This window comes from Camelina sativa, chromosome 10 (genome assembly GCF_000633955.1).
Source record: "Camelina sativa cultivar DH55 chromosome 10, Cs, whole genome shotgun sequence".
In the NCBI taxonomy this organism is placed as follows: domain Eukaryota; kingdom Viridiplantae; phylum Streptophyta; class Magnoliopsida; order Brassicales; family Brassicaceae; genus Camelina; species Camelina sativa.
The window spans coordinates 894,967-916,019 of record NC_025694.1 but is presented as its reverse complement, the minus strand read 5'-3'; the positions used below and the strand labels follow the sequence as shown (position 1 = coordinate 916,019).

The following is a 21,053-nucleotide window of genomic DNA, read 5'->3' as shown; positions in this document are numbered from 1 at the left end:
AAAAAAAAAAAAAAAAAAAAAAAAAAAAAAAAAAAAAAAAAAAAAAAAAAAAAAAAAAAAAAAAAAAAAAAAAAAAAAAAAAAAACGCTAATGATTTTAACAGTTTTTTTTTAACTCTTTGTTTCTTAAACGTAGTCATCAGTTTTACACTCTCAGCCAAAATCGACCGTGGGAACGCCGGCTTACGTTGCCCCGGAGGTCTTGTCCCGGAAAGAATATAATGGAAAGGTACATATTGATTTGTTTAACCTTTAAAAATAATAGACTGATTAAACAAATTAACAACATCAACTTGTTTTAAAATAATATGTAGATAGCAGATGTGTGGTCGTGTGGGGTGACCTTGTATGTAATGTTAGTTGGTGCTTATCCTTTTGAAGATCCCGAAGATCCAAGAAACATTAGAAAAACCATTCAGGTACTGAAAGATTACAATTTAAATCAAACGTTCTTTCCACTAATAAAAAAAAAACTTTTTGCTAATCTTTTTTGGGCCAATAACATTTTTTTATTGTCATATATATAAGAATAATAATAGTTAAATGTTAGCAATTAATGTAATTACAGAGGATATTAAGTGTACATTACGCCATACCGGATTACGTCAGGATTTCAGCCGAGTGCAAGCATCTCTTATCTCGTATCTTCGTGGCTGACCCCGATAAGGTAATTAAACAACACCCTAACCAGTTACATATGTAAATTACCACACCGGTTAGGATCGGCTACTGCTTTTAGAAACTGGAAAACCAAAAAAAAAAATCAAACCGAAATCGGGATTGATGAGTAATATTCATATTTTGCAATTTGTAACCATGATAGAGAATAACTGTACCGGAAATCGGAAAGCACCCGTGGTTCTTGAAAGGTCCTCTAGTTGTGCCGTTGGAGGAGAACTCTGATAATGGAGTGGAAGATGAAGAAGAAGAAGAAGAAAAGTGTCGACAGAGTGTTGAAGAGATAGTGAAGATAATAGAGGAAGCAAGAAAGGGAGTGAATGGTATGCATACTAATGGTGGATTAGGTTTGATAGATGGGACCATGGATCTTGATGAAATCGATGATGCTGATATTTATGACGATGTTGATGATGATGACGAGAGAAATGGTGATTTCGTATGTGCTCTATGATTTCATATACATTCATGCATTTGTGTGTATGAGCATGCATTTATATTATATGTATGCTGCTTGAGAATATCCGATGATCTTGTGTTGCATGTTTGTATAATTAAGTGGAAATAATTCACCCCCAATCAAGTTATATAAAAAGTATAAGATTTTGTGTGGGTCATTTGATTTATGTATATTTCGATCACTTCACTTTTCTTTTTAACAGTTATTTTTGTTTTATTACATATGGCCCCCTACCTTTTCTTTAGTTATAGAATAGTGTATAATTTTCATTTTGCACTTTAAAATATAATCCAAAGATATATGTTCATGGATCTTCTGATTCCGAGACTAATCTGCATATCCTTCAAATTATTTAAGGTGGCTGAGTGTTTCTTCTTTCACAGATATATATCTGATATCATCGTTAATGAAGTGTGTGTATATCAGTTAAAAAAAAACAATTTCTTAATTATTCTTATACAACGAAACTAATTAAGCCACCATACATACTATATAGCCCCAACGTAACAGTTTATTGTAACTCGATCTTTTGCTCATTTATTGGTAGGGCTACATATAATTAGTATAATAAGAGGCTACTAGGCCACGAACATATATTTTCACTTTTCTACATATTATTTGTATAGTCACGTGAGACAAAACACTCTAACCTACATCCAGTTGTTTAGAATATTTAATTTTATAGGTTCAAATTGAGCAAGTAAATTTATAATTGCTATATGAAGAAAATATAACATTTAACATGCATGCAAATCCTTAAAACGTTACAATTAATATATGATAATTAATACATATAGTGGGATAGTGCCATAGTGGCTAAATAATCCAATTAATATATATGGTAGATGAAATTTGAGTGGCTCAATACTAATGATTCCATGACATAATGTAAATCGCCCATACTAACGACCAAACATTAGGTCCATGACGATACTCTCTTGCATTTTAATATAATACAAAATAAAATTATACCTCATTATATTATAAAATATAAGACAAGTATTCTATAAAAAAAATTAAATTTTATAATTTCAAATTAAACTTGTATGCTAAAATTTACACAATATAATTTATGAAATTTCTACCAAAAAAAAGAAGTGATAAAAGAAATTGTCCATGTTTGTTGGGCTGAAATTGTTTTTTTTTGTTGGGCTTTGTGTAGGTTAACTAATATAGATCTCTTCCAAAATCTAATACGAAACTCCCCGATCATCCGTATGAATGCTAAACAACAAAAGAACACGTGTCGCCCAAAGAGAAAATAGACTTTGGATTTTTTGAAAAATTTGTCTCCAGTAAAAAAAAAGGAAATTTTCCTTCTTCTAATCCTAATTCTATCTGTTTGCCAAAANAAAAAAAAAAAAAAAAAAAAAAAAAAATCCTAATCCTATTTTTTTTTTTGTTTATAAATATATTTAGTATATAAAGAGACTCACACACTTATCTCTTCTTCTTAATTTGAGAAAAAAAAAAAAAAATTACATCTCTCTTCTTCTGCGATTGCGAAGACGATGATCCAACGACGGAGTAAGCCAGTCTCTCTCTCTCTCTCTCTCGCTCTCAGCCGTCCATTATCACTCAGGAGAAACCCTAATCCTCAAGATAAGATTGATCGTAGCGAAGCATCTCACGGTTTCTCAAAACCCTAAAATCTCTATACGGTTCGTAATTCTCGAATATGGCGCGTCTCTTGTTCTGCCACCGCCTACTCTGCCCTTCTTCTTCTTCTTCTTCTTCTTCTTCTTCTTCTTCTTCTTCTTCTTCTTCTTCTTCGGTTTCGATTTCGATTTTGGTTTCCCCTCTCTCGTAGCAAGTCAAGTCTCCTCTGTTTCCCTCTCTCACACTCCAGTACAGTCTTTGGCTTGTATCTGAATTTACAAGAACACCACTCTTCGGGATCGACTACTTACTCGTTGTGTTGACATTGTTTATGTTTTTTTCCTTTTCTTCCGCAGGTCTTCTAGGGTTCCGAGCCAAGGAGATGGCCTTGTTTGTTTTTCCAATCGGGCTCTTAATTAAGCTCTAACAGAGGTTTGCTCTTAATTTGGTCTCTATTGCTAGCAATTAACCGATAGAAAATCCTAGATTCTGGTCTAACTTATCTCTTATGTTTTAGGATCTCTCCCGTGTTCTTTGCTGTGGGATCTTCTCTCTGTCCAAAGCGTGGGGTGCGGATCACACAACACACAGGTTATGCTTTTAAATTTTTCTTGTTTTTTTGTTTACAGTTACAGTTTAGTGTTTGATTACTTGTTAACCATGTTGCTTCTTATTCTTATTTTGTGCAGCAGGAGTAGCCCCGAGATGGTTTTTAAGAATGGACAAGTTTCATAACCAAAATTTGTCATCTCATCAAGCCAACCACAGGAGAAGGTGGTCTTTTTTTGCGCATTGCCCAAACAGTTGAGCAGGTGAGTTCTTTTATTCGATTTCCACTACTCATTAGTCAGTTTGCATTCTCTCTATACTAATAGATTTTAATTATGTCTCTGGATTTTTTGGTTGCAGGACGACATGATTGACACGGCAGGTAGGTTCTAAGTCTGTATCTATCTCTGCACATAAGACGTATCCATCACTTTTGTTTAAGGTCAACTACATTTTTTTTTAACCATTCTTGTTATTTTCAGGATAAAGAGCCGTTTAGAACCAGTAGCTACAACACAGAGTAAGTCTCTGGCAGTAACCAGTAGCTAAGATTCTTTATCGTGTCTTTTACTTCAACTCTTGACTGTTTATTTATTCATTGATACCGTTGATGGTTTTGGTTGCAGGTTGTCTGAGTGAATTTGGAGCATCGTCTCCTTCCCCTTTTCTGAAATTCAAACCAGAACAGATGTTTCCGCACTTTCAGAGGAGTGAGGACTGATCTGAGCTTTGGTCTTAATAAGAGGTACCTCCTTATTGGTCTTCTTCTTCTATCTCTGTGGTTCACATTATTATAGTTTTGTATCTCTGACATATAGGTTTGTTTCTTTTTGATTCTGTGAAACAGCAGGTGGTGGGCGTTGATTGATTTATTTCACTCTCTCTTGTTGATTCAGAAACAAATCGTCGCCAACGTGCTTAAGGTAACAACATAAACTCGTTCTAGTTATTTGATCGATGATGGTCTTCGGACTCCAATCGAATTTGCTTTTTAAGTTGTTGTTGTTTTGCTTTTTGGTTACAATCACAATTTAGGGTTAATTGTCCTTGAACCAGGTCAAGGAGGTCATCATTCATGCTAGAGACCGTCTGCAACTAATTCCATGAATGACACCATGAGCCGATATCTAAGAAGAAGAAGAAAAAAGAACACCTCCAGGTTTTGTTTCAATCATCCATCTCTTTTTTTTAAGGTCAACTACGTTTTTTTTACCATTCTTGTTATATTCAGGATATATAGCCGTTAGAACCAGTAGCTACAATACATTGTAAGCCTCGGGGAAAAACAAGTAACCAGTAGCTAAGATTCTTTTTCGTGTCTTTTAGTTCAATTCTTGACTGTTTATTTATTTATTGATACCATTGATGGTTTTGGTTGCAGGTCTGAGCGTATTTGGAGAATCGTCTTTTTCCCCTTGTCTGAAATCAATAGGGAACAGATGTTTCCGCACTTTCAGAGGAGTGAGGACTGATCTGAGCTTTGGTATTGATAATAGGTACATCCTCCTTGTTCTTCTTCTTATAATATTATGGTTCGCTTTAATATAGGTTTGTTTCTTTTTGATTCTATGAAACAGGTGGGCGTTGATTGATTTATTTGACTCTCTCTCGGTGTAACAGAACACAAACGTCGCCAGCGAGCTTAAGGTAACAACATAAATTGGTTCTTGTGATTTGATTTATGACGGTCTTTGACTTAAGTCGAATTTTCTTTTTAAGTTGTAGTTGTTTTGTTTTTTGGTTACAATTACAATTACAATTTAGGGTTAATTATTTGTGAATCAGGTCAAGGAGATCATCGTTCAAGGTAGAGACCAGTCGATGGACTTTAAGAAAAGCATCAAACTGCTAGAAAGATAGCTAGTCTTCTGACGTCTGAGGAATCTCTATACTGCACTCGGGCCAAAAAAACAAAAACCAGTCACAGTTGTCTGAAGCCGAATGCAGTCATCAGCAAAATGTGAAAGGGTAAGTAACATTCTTAATACCATTCTGATACCAACTCTGGTCTCACGAATCCAGTCATCAGACCTCTATTTTATGATGCGAAATCCTCTTCTCTTCTCCATTGCCTATGACCTGATGGTTTTCTTCTCTCTCTCAGGTTCCGAGCCAGCCAAGCAATGGCCAAGGAGATGGCCTTGTTAGCCTTCAACCGGGCTCTTAAGTTCTCTAAACATGCAAAGGTTTGCTTTTTACATCTTCGCATATAATTTGGTCTCATTCCTCACTTCACACTATCGTTATTTCTATCGACCTTTTTTAAAAATAAAAATGTTAACCATGTTTCTTCTCACTTTTATATTTTGCAGCAGTAGCAGATCCGAAATGGTTTTGAAGAATGGACAAGTTTCATAATCAATTTTCTCATCTTAATCTGATTCACGTGTATCAACAAGCCAACCACAGGACAAGGTGGTCTTATTTGCGCATTGCCAAACAGTTGCAGGCTTGCAGGTGAGTTATCTTATTCGATTTCCACTACTCATTATTCAGTTTGCTTTTTCTGTATACTAATAGAGATTAATTATGTCTCTGGATTATGGTTTTAGACATGTGCGAATCTTCAAGGGATGTTGCAGGACAACAGTTGGCTCTTGCGTTCAATCCATGTACCCTATGCTGGTGCAGAGGTAAAAAGAACTCTTTCATGCAATCTTCTCTCTTTTTCTTTTAAATGACAGACAGAGATATGATGAAGCTTTAGTGAATCTTAATTATGCATTTTGTTTTGATGTTGCAGGAAAACAGTTGGGTCTTGCGTTCAATCTGTGTGCCTGCTGCTGGTACAGAGGTAAATAGAACTCTTTGATGCAATCATCTCTCATTTATAAAAAGAAACTTAAGTGGATCTTATGCATTTTGTTTTGATGCAGTACATGAAAAGGTGGTCTTACTTTCGTATTGCCAACAGTTGCAAGTGAGTACTCTTATTCGATTTCCACTACTCATTAATTAGTTTGCATTTTCTGTGTACTAATAGAGATAAATTATGTCTCTGGATCCTGTGGTTTGGAGTTGTGAGACAGTTCCAGGGATGGTGGAGGACAACAGTTGGCTCTTGCAATTCGTGTGCTCCCTACTGGTGCAAAGGTAAAAAAGAACTCTTTGATGCAATTATTTATTTCTTTAAAAGACGAAAGGGATCGTCTTTAGAACAGTGATTGTAAACAACATGTATCTTGATTGTGAATATTTTTCGTTTACAGCAAGAATGGTAAATTTCATGTATAACTTGGTGGTCCACTTTGTGCTTTAGGAGGCGAATGCTTTTACTGTTGTTGCCAGTCTATCAAATGAGAAGGTCAGTTGGGTTTTACTCTTAGTATCTTTTAACTTTGTATACAAACTTCCAACATTATTGTATTGGATCTAACGAGATTTAAATACTGAAATGCAGGACGAGATGTTGGCCTCTGTAGATATTTTGTTGACAGTGCAGGCTATGAAGTTCTTTACATTGCTGCAAACACTGGTAAACTATATATATTCTGGCACTTCAAGCTTTAAATTCTGTTTTTTTTTTCTCACTGCTAACAACCGTTCGTTGATTTTTTTTTTTTGTAGAACGTGGTGGGAGTATATTAACATGCAATACAAAATCATGGAAACGAAAAGATTCAAAGCCTTACTTTTTAGTAGTCATGTTTATATTTCTTGCGATGTAAGTTTATATTTCTTCTCACTTTTGTGACCAACAGATAAAAGTGCTACTATTTTTTAGTAGTCATGTTTTTTGTTCTTAATGCAGTGGAACCCTTGAAGTAGATGTTATGATACTTGACATACCTCAGCGAGTTCGTGTTCTTCTAAATCCTCTGCTCCACCATCTGTAAGTAAAATTCTCTGTTAGATTATTTTATTATAATTATAGATTTCCCTTGTCTTCTAACACTCAGAGTCTTTTTGCAAGTGTGGATCGGAGGACCTTGCCTTGTCCATTCTCTTCAACTACTCCCATCTTTCTAAATTTTGACGACCAAATAAAGGTATGCATTTGTCATTTCAAGTTTCATAATAATACAAAATTCAAACGATTCTAGTCAAGTGATTGATGGTTTTTTAATTTCATGTGTTGACTGTCTCACTGACTGCAGGGAGACCATCATAAAGACTAGAGATAATGTGCCACTTCCATGAAACCTAAGGCGTTCTGTGATTTCGTGCAGATCTCGACAGCTCCAGCTTTGCATGCACCACAAAGAAGTACACCACATCTGCCAGAATTTTCAGGTAAATACCCTTCATCTGCGAGTGTCAAAACTTGATAACAGACTCATAGCTTAGTGAAACTGTTTAATTAATATGCAATGATCTCATTTATTACTGTTGTAGGAATTTAATCTTCAAACAATGGCAAGGGCTAACCAACATGCATAAGTATCTTCAATAGTTTCATCGTACGTCTCTAATCAGATATTAAGCTTCTTTTCACCCTAGAAAAGTTGTCTGTATGCATAGAACCCTTGATTTTATGCCATCTAATATGCCTATGCTTTCGTCCCATGCAGAATAATGATTGGAGGCCTCACTTTACTGAACCAAGGAGCCTTGTGGCCCTGTGCTCCAAAAAACTCTGGCAGAACTTGGGAGTAATAGGAACTCGAGAAGGCACCAAAATTCAAAGCAAAACCTTGAACAAAAAGGTACTACTACTGATGAGATCAGTAGCTTAGTACTATATATTTCATGTATCTCTCTCTCAGTCTAACTTGGAATCACATCAAATCACCTAGATAATTGAAAGTAAAGCCGAGATGGGCATCTTTTGAACCACCAAAATATCTGTTTTATGAATTAAAAATATTTATTGTATCTTTCAGTTCAACTCTTGATTGATTTTTTCTTGATACCAGTGATGGTTTTGTTTGCAGGTGTCTGAGTGATGAGTTAAGATATGAGTACTAAAAGAATCGTTTTTTGTTGGAGCTTCGTCGATTGGAGATTGATTAAAAGTTGTCTGATGATGAGTCCATTGCACTTTGGCCAGAAAACCAGTTACAATTATCTCGAGCCAAAGGCAATCATCAGAAAAGTGTGAAAAGGTAGGTCATAGGTGATATTCTTAACAACCATTCTGATACCCAAATATGTGGTCTCACATTTCTCTCTTGTTTTTCATGTGTTGATTGTCTCACTAACTGCAGGGTAACGAGTATTCACTCACGACTCCCGTCAATGGCTTAAATGAGTATGGTCCCTCGATTCACTTTCATTTTTAATTTGAATCAGAAACATTGATCATTTTGTTTCTGCTGATTTGGTGCCTCTCTTTGCAGATGCTTGACTACAATGTACGCGGCGGTGAGAGTAGCCTCTCTCATCTCACTTTCTCTCTTTCCCATCCTTTTTCTTTCTTCTTATTTAGCTTTCTCGGAAACATTAGTCTTGACTGAACTGTGGCATATATGTTGCAGATATTGTGATGGCTGGAGGAGAAGTATCTGACTACACTTTGATAACTCAGGTCCGTGACGTAGACAGAGTTCCTTGTACTCAGTCAGTCTTAAACTGCGTTCACCGCACCCCGGGGGTACCAGCAGCAGCAATTCAGAGCTTCTCTCTTACTCCAAGGTTTGTCTTCCCAATTCGCTTCTCTTCTTTTTGATCTCTGTTGGGTGGTTTTTTCAGAGTTTGCTTGTTTGAATTATATAGGTGATATTTCCATGGATGTTCGATGAGATTCATGCCTTGAAGCCATTCAAAGCTGCGGCTTCTGATCTCTTGACCAAGAAAGAGGATTCGCCCCCATTATATGATAGTTGCTACTTTAACAACTAACAAGGTCTTTTTCTGAAATCTTCATCTGTTTTTATTTTCTTATGGATCCGACAATGTACCCTTTGTAATAGCATGTCTCTTTCTTGTAGGTGCATGCTGGCCGTGGAGGATACACAAAGGAGCCAAGTGAAGAGCCCAGATGTTTGTTCTGTTGACTGGTGGACTCGAGAAAGGAGGCTGCTTGCAGAGCAAACTCAAGCTTGTTACCCAAAGAAGCAGCAGGTATGCTTTGTCAAACTACAGTGGATAGTTTTTGATGGGATTGTTTGTTACTCTCTGTCAAATTACACTGAGATTTATGATATCTACAGGGAAATTTCGTGCTTGATTATTGCTGGAGATGTATATTGAACTGGTGCCATCCATCAACTTGCCATTTTGGCTGAACAGGTAGTGAAATTTTTACTATGGCTCAATTGAATCTTTGTGAACATGTGATGATGTTCGATACTGTTAATCAAGACCCCCTGATACCCTCTTTGTTTCAGGTTGGTGTGCCAGTTTTATAGCAGAGACTGATGTAAGACCTGCAGATCTAGTAATCATGAATACTGCAGGGAGGCTTAAGGTAATCTTTCGTCTTTGAGAGTCATTGTATCATATATCAATTCCAGCTTTAGTCATGAAATTAACTCTTTACAGATAAAGGCATGATGGACGAATTAAAAGACATGAAGAAATTTCTGAATCCCACTTAAGAAATATCTCGTGCTACATCCTCGTATTAGCCTTTTTTATGTTTTTCATTTCTTCTGCAGGTCTTGTGGGGTTAGAGGACAAAAAACTTGGCCAGATAAAGTATTTCCCCTCTTTTAATTGGTTGATTTCCTACTCAAAAGTATTTAACGGTATGCTTACATATTCTCTGTTTAAACCTAACCTGTCTTGGTTTACTAACTCGAATTCTTGTATATAAAAAGTTGCTTTTATTTTTCTTCTTCAGGCATTGGAATCTTTCTATGAGAAGTTGGATCCAGATTTCATCAACATCGGGACAAAGGCCAGAGAGGTGTTGCAGAGGGAAGACGATCTTGATGAAATTGTCTAGGTACGTGTCACTTAAGATGAAACTGATTTGTGATATTGTCTTTTGTTCATTTAAGTGCAAAAAATAGTAGTTTGAAACGATTAGGATGAAGCTGATTTGTGATATTGTCGTTTGTTAAATGGATTTTTTTGTGATAATGATACAGCTTCTAATATGCCTCTCTTTTCTCGCACGCAGAATAATTATTGGAGGCCTCACTTTACTGAACAAAGGAGTCATGTAGCCCTGTGGTCCAAAAAAAACTACTGTGGAACTTGAGTAAGAGGAACTCGAGAAGGCACCAAAATTCAAAGCAAAGCCTTTGAACAAAAAGGTAATACTGAAGTGGTGTACTATTTTTACTTCATTTATCTCTCTCTCAATCTAACTTGGAATCACATCAAATCACCTAGATAGATGGGCATCTTTGGCAACACCAAAATATCTTGATACCTTTTTTCTGAAATAACAATATCTATTGCGTCTTTCAGTTCAACTCTCGACTGATTTTTTCTTGATACAATTGATGGTTTTGGCTTGCAGGTCTGAATGATGAGTTTAGATATGAGTACTAAAGAATCGTTTTTTTGTTGGAGCTTCGTCGATTTGAGTGTGAAAAGGTAGGTCATAGGTGACATTCTTAACAACCATTCTGATTTCTCTCTTGTTATAGGTGTTTTTCATGTGTTGATTGTCTCATTGTCCTCAGGGAAACGAGTATTGCGCTGACCTGCTTCATGATCCTTCATTTGAATTCACTCACGTCTCCCGCCAATGGCTTGAAAGAGTCAAGTCCCTCGAATCACTTTCATTTGTAATTTGAATCAGAATCATTGATCATTTCGTTTCTGTTGATTTGGTGCCTCTCTTTGCAGATGCTTGACTAAAATGTATGCGGTTCATCCAAACTGAATAACTCATATCAAACACTTGTGTGTTCTGTTTTTTTTTTTTTCTGCAGGGAAGCTCAATCGTGGTCTCTCCATGGTTGATACTTGTTAGCTACAAGCTGAAGCAATGCCAAGACTTGACCGATAAAGAGGCTTTCATTTTGTGTGCTCTGAGGTTGTGCATTGAATGGGTAATTCCCCTTTTTTTTTTTTGTCAATTATCTAGGTAGCATGTGATAGTTTTATCATTTATGGTACAATGATAAGTTGGTGGGAACAAATTCTTAGTGTCTTGTTGCAACAGGAAGTTTTGCTTTGGATCAAATCAGTTGTGAAGGAAAATGGAGCAAGGTAAAAAACACACAATCACACAATTCCTCTACCTCATTCTTTGCTTTATGGTCTTGTACATGACTGATAAAAGTTTCAAACAAATGGAGCATGCGAAATTGAATTGAAAAATCTTGTTATGAGTCCTTTGGTCAGTTCCATAGCTTCTAGTAACTAATACAGCCATAAGAGATTTCGATAACTAATTTACCTTTTTTCCTTCGCCTGACAGTCTACTAAATATCTCTGTTGACCTCGTCATGATTTGTACGCAGGTTGTTCCAGGATATGGACACCATGTTCTGCGCAAAACTGATCCAAGATATGTATGGCAGAGAGAGTTTGCGTTGAAGCATTTACCTGATGACCCTCTTTTCCAGCTGGTATTTTTTTTTTTTCCTTCTAATGTGTTGTGCTCTCAAAATTCTAACAATTTCCAGTGACTTACAAATCCTTCCTACTCTGTAGATGTCAAAACTTTACGAAGTTGTACCACCTGTTCTCACCGAGCTTGGAAAGGTAGTATCTCTATCATCTCTAGTTTAGCAGGGGGATCGTTTCATGTAAGAGATTACGTTGAAAGTATGACACGCCTGAGAAAATAAATTCTTATATATTCCACCAACAACACCTATACTTACAAAATGCTTATGATGGCTTGTTATAGGTGAAGAACCTTTGGCCAAATGTTGATGCTCATAGTGGGGTCTTGCTGAACCACTATGGTCTAACCGAAGCAAGGTAAGAAACATACATATATATATATATGCATCTTTTACAGTTTCGTTGTGCCTTAGGATAGTACTCACAAATACATAATGAGGTTGTGCGTTTTATATAGGTACTACACCGGCGTGCTCTTTGGTGTTTCAAGGAGTCTTGGCATCTGCTCTCCGGTATCTCTATATCTACACAATGAGTAAATAAGGAAGTAAAAGTCATCATCAGGAGGCACAAAACCATAGTAAAGAAATGAATGAAAGACTATTAATTTTACTGTCCAACTATCCAAAATAACCATAAGTACCAAAAATCCCGACTTTAGGTGACTGATCCTAACCGAACCAGTATATAAAACAAACTTATAAGGGCAACTGCGTCACGAGAAGCCATGATGATAATGTCAGCACAAGAGACAGTGGCAGGACAAGCCTTTTCTATTGCATTTTTGGTGTTGTACGATCTCAAAGAGCCTATGTTAGCAAGAGCGAGTTTCTCTCCCAACAATGTTGGTGTGTCATCGAGCAATACAGAGCCATCACATCCCTACAACACACACAAGACAATTTTAGGTTATATGATTATTTCATAAATGAATTGATCTATTAAAACGTGGTTATAATATTAATTTTACATTAGCAAAGCAATCATGAAACTGCGAACGCATAATGGAGGCAACACTTCGAGCTTCATTCAACATAGCTTTTCTCATCTCTTCCCTGACGAAAACATTTAGAACTAAATTCATATATTTTTTTAATTTCCTTTGATTCGAATTAAGAATTTGAAACGAAATGTAATATCTTGTTCAATCTCTATATGTTTATATCCTCTGCATTGCTGTATTTTTATTAGTAATTAGTGTATTTGTTTCTTGATATTATACATTCTTTGACTATTGTTACTCAAAACACATTTGGACTCTTCTAAAGCAATTAAATTCTTTCCGTATTCCATCTCAAATCTCATCTTAAATGGCATAACAACAAAAATATTATTTTCAATAGTTTACAAAAAGAAAAAGAAACAAAAAAATAGTCAATAATATCAAATTTGACTCACATTAATCATCTCAGAGAAAAGGAAAGCTCAAGTCTAAAATTTTAAGTTTTGTTTTAATAAACCTAATGTAACAAATACATTGAATTAGAAAAATAGCCAATGATTATATAGAAAAAAAGAAAGAGATAAAACAATATATTCTGTAATACAAAATCTAACCAGTTTTAGATTTTTATTTCGTAAATTTTGAAAAATCTATAAACATGCATCTTCTTAGACCAGAGTTAATTAAAAATAATAATTATAAGCACGTGTGACGCGCCTATTATATGCGCGTATGATTAATTTCAAACGTATTCTTTTCCATTAAAATGTTTTTTTTTTTTTTTAAATAAAAAATAAAAACTCTATTAAACCTTCTAAAAAACCCATCCATCGTCGCCGGCGAAAAAACAAAAGACTCGGCGACGGAAACAAACAAAGATGGGAAGAAGAGGGAGACGACACAGAGGTACGTTGAATAGAAATCAAACCGAAAAGAGCAGAGAGAATGTTCAAAAACCACTCAAATCCGATGCTTCCATCTTCCAAAAGCCAATCTGGTCAAATCTTGATTTCGAGGAGTATTACAAGGTAAGGTACTACTACTACTACTTTATACTACAATCCAATGGGCTTCTAGAAATCTTGCTCCCTAAACAACAACATTGTGTATTGTTCTTTCTTGTTGTTGTGGTGTCTCTATCTATAAGGAGCAAAGGATAGTGAAAGCACAAGAGTGGGATTCGTTTATGGAGATTCTTCGTAAGCCATTGCCTGCTGCTTTCAGAGTTAATTCCAAGTACGTATGTTATTTGCTTTGTTTATCTCCATCCTTGAATCTTTAAACAGTTTCATCATTCATGGTTTAAGTTTTTTTTACTTCTTTAGTGGCCAATTTTGCGATGATCTTCGACTCAAGTTGGAGAATGATTTCATGAAATCTCTTCAGGCTGAGGTAAAATATTTCATTGAATCTTGTTTTTTTTTTGTTGTTTTTGTATTATTTTGTACAATCCTCAAATGTTGGATTCTTTGCCTTTTTTACTTAGGCTGTAGAGAGTGGTGAATTGGAGGCTATCAAGCCTTTGCCTTGGTACCCTAATAATCTTGCTTGGCATTCTAATTTTTCACGCAAAGAGATTAGGAAAAACCAGTCACTTGAGAGGTACAACTTTGTTTCTCATGCCAGTTGCTTCCTGTTTTGAGTTCATGCTCTCTTCTTCCAGTTACTTAGCCTTCTTTTTTTAATTGGGGTCTTATTCAGGTTCCATGAGTTTCTAAAGTTAGAAACTGAAGTTGGGAACATGACCAGGCAAGAGTCAGTTAGTATGGTATGGTAGTGTGTAACATTCTTGTAATCGCATTCATATGTACATTTTATAGTCCTCGTGGTTGATTTTATGATCACGCAGGTTCCACCTCTCTTCCTTGATGTACATCCAGATCATTTTGTACTCGACAGTGAGTGTTTTTATTATTCGACATTGTTTGAGTTTGCTATGGACTTGAGGAGTAACCATTAACTGATTCACTCGTCTTTCTCTTCTTCTCTTTTTTTGTCTGAATAGTGTGCGCTGCACCTGGTTCCAAGACATTTCAGCTGCTTGAAATAATACATGAGTCATCAGAACCAGGATCTCTACCTAAAGGAATGGTTTGTTATACTCTATCATCTCCAGTCATTTTGGTTGATAGATATTTTTTTTTTTTGTTTCTAATTGTTTTGGTTGAATCAGGTGGTGGCGAATGATGTTGACTATAAAAGATCTAACCTTCTTATTCACCAAACGAAAAGAACTTGTACGACCAACTTGATGGTCACTAACAATGAAGGTCAACATTTCCCTAACTGCAACACCAAGGGAACCTTGTCCAAAGAAGCATCTGAGATTAATCATCACCCCATTGACCAGCTTCTCTTTGATCGTGTCCTATGTGATGTCCCATGTAGCGGTGATGGTACTCTGCGCAAGGCTCCAGACATATGGCGAAGATGGTTTGTTGACATTTCTGAGCTTCCAAATTGACATTTGTTGATTCCAATTGCTTCAACATTCTTACTTGTTTCGTCGTTTTCTTCACAGGAATTCTGGATCTGGCAATGGACTTCATAGTCTACAGGTTGTGCTTGCCATGAGAGGTAAGCCTTCTTTCCTAACAAGGTTCCATTAGCAGAATCTTATTATTTGATTGTCATCTGCATTGTCTCGTGGTTTCAGGTTTATCTCTGTTAAAACTTGGTGGGAGAATGATATACTCAACCTGCTCAATGAACCCAATCGAAGATGAAGCTGTTGTTGCTGAAGTAATCTATTAGTTTCTTTCTTCTTTCGCCATAAACCCATTCTTTTGGATGCTGATATATTATTGTTAGTATTCTTCAGATTCTGAGGAGGTGTGGATGCTCTGTTGAGCTTGTAGATGTTTCAGATAAGCTTCCTGAACTTATTAGAAGACCAGGTCTTAAGAAATGGAAGGTGCAAATATATCTATTACTGTACTTTGAAGGAAGACAAAGAGTAATGAAGTTTTAATCTGGATTTGTATCTGTGTGGATTTAGGTGCATGATAGAGGTGGGTGGTATAGATCTTACAAAGAAGTTCCAAAGTCACAGAGAGACGGAGTTCTTAAGAGCATGTTTCCTTCTGGTAAAAGTGATAAAGACTCAACGGGTGGTGGAAACAGCTACGAAGAAATGACTTCTATCTCTTCTGATGAATCAGCTGAGGAAGTCTGTGATCTTCCCCTTGAACGTTGTATGAGGATACTGCCTCATGATCAAAACACTGGAGGATTTTTCATAGCAGTCCTTCACAAAGTTTCACCTCTACCAGGTAAATTTGAAGAACTTACTGTTGTATAACCTCTCTAGTTGATTCTTTAATAGGATTCGCGGATCATTTGCTTGCAGAGTTTCTGGAGAAAATAAATCAGAGAAGGAATTTATACTCGTATGAAGCAGTATTTGACACTGTGGTTACTAAACCTGAAGAGGGTGTAGAGGGAATAGTTTTAGAAGTAGCAGTTTCAGAGAAAGAAAATACCAGCGAAGAAGGCATACTTGATGATATGGGAGGCAAGAGAGAAGTACCATTAATACAAGGGAAGTGGAAAGGCCTTTACCCTGTTGTTTTCTTGAGAGATGAAACAGTGATCAAAGGGATCTAGACATTTTACGGCATCAAAGATGAATTGTTTCCGCTGTATGGTCATCTCGTGACTAGAAACAGCGACATAAGCAGCCATGGAAACGTGAAAAGGATATACTATGTTTCGAAAGCAGTTAAGGATGTTCTTGAGCTTAATTTTGCAGTTGGGAAGCCGCTCAAGATTTCCTCTGTTGGCCTCCAGATGTTTGTAAGTAACAATATAATTTCATCTCCCTCTATCTCTCAGTCAAATACGAAATAGCAGAGGCGGGATTTACAAACTTTTTAAACTAACCAAAAACGCAGGAGAAACAATCGTCAAAAGAATGTGAAGCCAACTGTTGCTCATTCCGAATAACCTCAGAGGGATTGCCTGTGATCCTTCCGTACATGACCAAGCAAATACTTTATGCAACAATGGCGGATTTCAAGAACCTCCTGCAACACAAATCAATCAAGTTCCTAGATTTTATTCATCCACAGATTGGTGAGAAAGCAGCAGAACTAGCCTTGGGATCTTGCGTTATGGTTCTCGTTGATGGTGTGTATCAATACCCTTAGTTTTATATAAGATAATACTATGCTTGGTCATGGTGGGATATGCATTTAACGGTTTTTTACTTCCTACAGATACACAGCTCGGGTCAGAACCAGTCAAAGTGAATTCATTAACAATAGCCATTGGTTGCTGGAAGGGCAAAGCTAGCTTAACCGTTATGGTCACAACACTCGATTGTCACCAACTTATCCAGAGACTTTCTGATAGAAGTAAAGAAAAACTACTAGAAAATTGCTGAGAATTGATAGTTTCAAGAATGCTGAGACAACTTGATGATAACATAACTCTCAAAGACTGTTGTTTCACATTTCAATCAAAAGCTATTGTTCCGATACTTTTTTTTCTCCTATGGGTGTCCAATTCCACACCATTAATGTTTAATGAACCAGCAAACAAGCCAGATCCCAAAAGAATATACAATGAAAATAGCATTCTCTATCACCAGAATTCAGGAGGGAAAAAAAAAAATGAATCTTGCTTTGTAACGAGACAGATCAAGAAGAAGTACAACACGTGCTGGTCTTAGCGGGAATGTCTTGTCCAGAACCTGGGATGACAATCTTCTTACCAGCCAAGGAACCAGGGTTATTTGACTCGCCTTGATTCTCGACAGATGCAAGATTCTTCTTGTTGACCGTATTGTATATCTCTGTCATTAGAGTGTTGAACGAGTTTTCCACATTGGTTGCGTTTAGAGCTGAAGTCTCAAGGAAAAAGAGTCCTTCCTTCTCGGCAAACTCCTTAGCGTCTTCTGTGGGAACAGCTCTTTGATCTTCAAGATCAGACTTGTTTCCAATAAGGATGATGACTATGTTCTTATCAGCGTGTGCCCTCAATTCTTCAAGCCAACGAGGGATATGCTCAAAGGTTTCGCGTTTAGTCATGTCATAAACCAGCATTGCACCAACTGCTCCCCTGTAGTAGGCGCTTGTAACGGCTCTGTATCTGCGCTTAGTGCAACAAAACCAAAGTCACTAGCTACATCACAAACCAAAGTCTTGTGCTCCAAAGAATTATACAATTAACTCTAACATAACAACTTCCTTAAAATGTAGAATCCAAATAAGTAAAGCTGATCCAAAATTGAGATGCAGCATGATTCCTCCACAGATAACCTAATTATTCGATCAGATCAAAGTTCTATTGAGGATCTCTGGCCAAGGCGGATCCATGAGTTTGTTCTCTAAACTAGCATACAAAATTCATGACAACAAGTAACAAAAGAGGAAACAAAATCTAAACACAACTTTTTCTAGTCAAACCAAAGTCGCTTTCATGGAAAAAATTACAGATCCGTTGTAAATTCAATTCAGAAACTAAGAAATCGTACCTTTCTTGACCAGCGGTGTCCCAGATCTGAGCCTTAATGCTCTTTTGTTCAATGACGAGTGTACGAGTTTGGAACTCGACGCCGATGGTGGCTTTAGAATCCATACTGAATTCATCTCTAGCGAATCGAGCAAGTAGCTGTGATTTACCTACAGATGAATCTCCGATTAGAACAACTTTGAACACGTAATCCACTTTTCCTGATGCGCCGCCGTATCCACCTCCTCCGGCCATTTTGACGGCGAACTGTTGAAACACTTGTTCTCTCTCTCTCTCTCTCTCTCTCTCTCTCAGGTTTCAGGGATCGAGAATAGTTTTGTTTTAGAAACTATAAGCGTAGCTAAAGGGGTTTTTGTGCTGTAGCTGTTAACTGGTGAGAGCGACGGAGGAATGAATCGTAGAGAAAATTAAAATAAGAACAAAGCTACAGTAAAACCTCTATAAATTAATAAACACTATAAATTAATAAATTTTGCTGGTTCCAGGTTGGGTCAGTGTAAAAATTAATAATATTCGATAAGATAATAAGATAATAATTTTTTCAAAATCTCCTTATAAAACATGGTCCCAATAATATCATAAATTAATAATTATGTAAATTTATATATATATATATATACTTATATAATAGTATATGTTTCTCCTAAACCTCAATTCTATAGAACAATTGTAATGTTGTATTTTCAATCTATAATAATATCTCTAAAATATTTTATAACATGTCATACAAATAATTAAAATTTAAAGTTTTAATTTTTAGATATGCATCATTTACAATTTGATAATTTGACAGATTATTAAAATAGGAGAATTGATATTATTATTCATAGATTTGAATTTATGTGTCTCATGTGTATAAGTCAATTTGTCTATAATATTTGTAATTTATTGTAAATAGTGCTTTCTAAATATTACAAGTTCAATTCCTAAACTATAAAATTTATAACATCCGAAAGTTTAATCTTATTTTGTTATACTTGTTCCAATTCATAATTTTTTAAAAAATAAACAATTAAAAATATATCTATAAAATAATAATTATTAATTTATAGATAAATTAATATCACTATAAATTAATAAAATGTCTTCGTCCCAACGTTATTAATTTATAGAAGTTTTACTGTAATTTATAGAAGTTTTACTGTAGTTGGGTGATTATTGATTTGATTGATCTAAATCATTTGGGTTAAAGAGTGATCTAGTGTTCCAGAGTCTAACTGAGAGTGAGACGAATTCCGATCATGACACGTGAAATTTAGAGAGGTCAGGGACACGTGTTTGAGATCGAGAAAAAGTCTAGGGCTTATGATTGGTGGAGAGCACCGGAATAGAGTAAAGAGGTATGTAGGAGATTAGATTTGGATTAAGTGAGCGGGACACGATATTGATTAATGGGTCCCGAAAGCGTCGGCGTCGGATTGTTTGTTTACCTCCGTCCGTATCTAATTAAAAAAGGAAAAAAAAACAACTTAAATGGCCCATGCAGGTTTCGAACCTGCGACCTTCGCGTTATTAGCACGACGCTCTAACCAACTGAGCTAATGGGCCTTTGTGATGTTAGTTATTTCCTACATTGTTTTTACTGTTTGTCTACTATTGTGTTTCTTCGTATACATTTTCTTATTGATTTTATAGCTTACGAATAGCCCAGCCAAAAGACAAAGATCTATCAATAGTATACGAAGAAGTCGAACGAGTTTCATGTTTGTGTACGATATCTATATGTAAAGAGAAATTTACACTAGTAAGTCACACGGTTTACCATTAAGTTAACATAAAAGAACACAGCAGAAAGGAACAGGTTTACTCCTAGAGATCTCTTGGGCTTTTAACTTAAGTCATAAAGACACCAGCTCACAGTACAAAGAGAAAAGTGTTCTTGAAAATCAAAAAGTGTATATAAAGGAAAAAAACAAAAAACAGCACTCAAGACACACGCTAGCTACTCGTTCTTCTCTTCCTGAGCCGTTCAGCAACAATGAAGGCCAGTTCAAGAGACTGTGACGCGTTGAGCCTTGGGTCACAGTGTGTGTGGTAGCGAGAACTGAGGTCATCGTAGGTCACAGTGCGGGACCCTCCAATGCATTCTGTCACGTTCTGACCTGTCATCTCGAGGTGGATACCACCCGCGTGGCTTCCTTCTTGCTCGTGCACATCAAGGAATGCTCGGACTTCAGCCTGTAGAAAAAGACAGGACGTTTTAATGACTGAAATATATGGCAAATGTATTTGTTATGCTGATGAGAGGTTTTAGCTTATAAAGTGTGTACCAGGATTGAGTCAAAGGCACGTGTTTTAAGACCGCAAGGTGCTTTGATGGTGTTTCCATGCATTGGATCGCAGACCCATGTCACAATCTGGCCTGATCTGCGGACTGCTCTGATCAGGTGGGGAAGCTTAACTCTCATGTTCTCGGCACCCATTCTCACAATTACAGTGATTCTTCCAGGCTTGTTGTTAGGATTCAGGATTTCTACTAGCTTGACCAGCTCATTGGGATCCATTTTGTTGCTCACCTGCATCATGTGTTGGATATTTAGCCAATTCAGCTTTGAATCCAAGCCAATAATAACTTTGATTAAGTGGCAAGATAATATAGGAAAAATACGAGCCACGAGACCAAGCATAAACCTCAAATGCTACTCTGTTTTGCTTTCATCATAAACCAAAAATGATATCTACCTAATCCTAAGTTTAAGTATTTCAGTATTCTTTGATAAAAAGATAAAGTACCTTAATGCCCAGAGGATTAGCAATCCCCCTGAGAAACTCGACATGAGCACCATCCAACTGTCTGGTACGCTCCCCGCACCAAACCATGTGTGCAGAGCAATCATAGTAGAGACCAGAAGTAGAGTCCAACCTTGTGAGCGATTGCTCGTAAGGGAGAAGCAAGCACTCATGGGATGTGTAGAAATCAGTTGTAGTCATGAGTGGA

The 21,053-nt window shown here is 36.4% G+C and overlaps 2 protein-coding genes, 1 non-coding gene and 2 pseudogenes across 3 annotated transcripts in view; 2 read left to right on the top strand and 3 right to left on the bottom strand.

Annotated features, from left to right (window-relative positions):
* Nucleotides 1-1,294, top strand: part of LOC104719927 — a 3,259-nt pseudogene extending 1,965 nt beyond the window's left edge.
* LOC104716291 lies at nt 13,454-17,120 on the top strand (annotated as a pseudogene).
* LOC104716292 (ras-related protein RABA4b-like) lies at nt 17,060-18,508 on the bottom strand. Its single transcript, XM_010433681.2, has 2 exons — nt 18,117-18,508; nt 17,060-17,731 (listed from the first exon to the last, which is right to left on the bottom strand). The coding sequence occupies exons 1-2, from the start codon at nt 18,347-18,349 to the stop codon at nt 17,281-17,283; spliced, it is 684 nt and encodes a 227-aa protein (XP_010431983.1). The 5' UTR covers nt 18,350-18,508; the 3' UTR covers nt 17,060-17,280.
* TRNAI-AAU lies at nt 19,590-19,663 on the bottom strand. The gene has a single exon. It is a non-coding gene; the product is annotated as a tRNA-Ile (tRNA).
* Nucleotides 19,851-21,053, bottom strand: part of LOC104716290 (phospho-2-dehydro-3-deoxyheptonate aldolase 1, chloroplastic) — a gene marked incomplete in the record, with an annotated part of 5,910 nt that continues 4,707 nt past the window's right edge. The window contains 1 exon segment of the mRNA XM_019231087.1: nt 19,851-20,075. Coding sequence (XP_019086632.1) covers nt 20,054-20,075 — 22 coding nt within the window.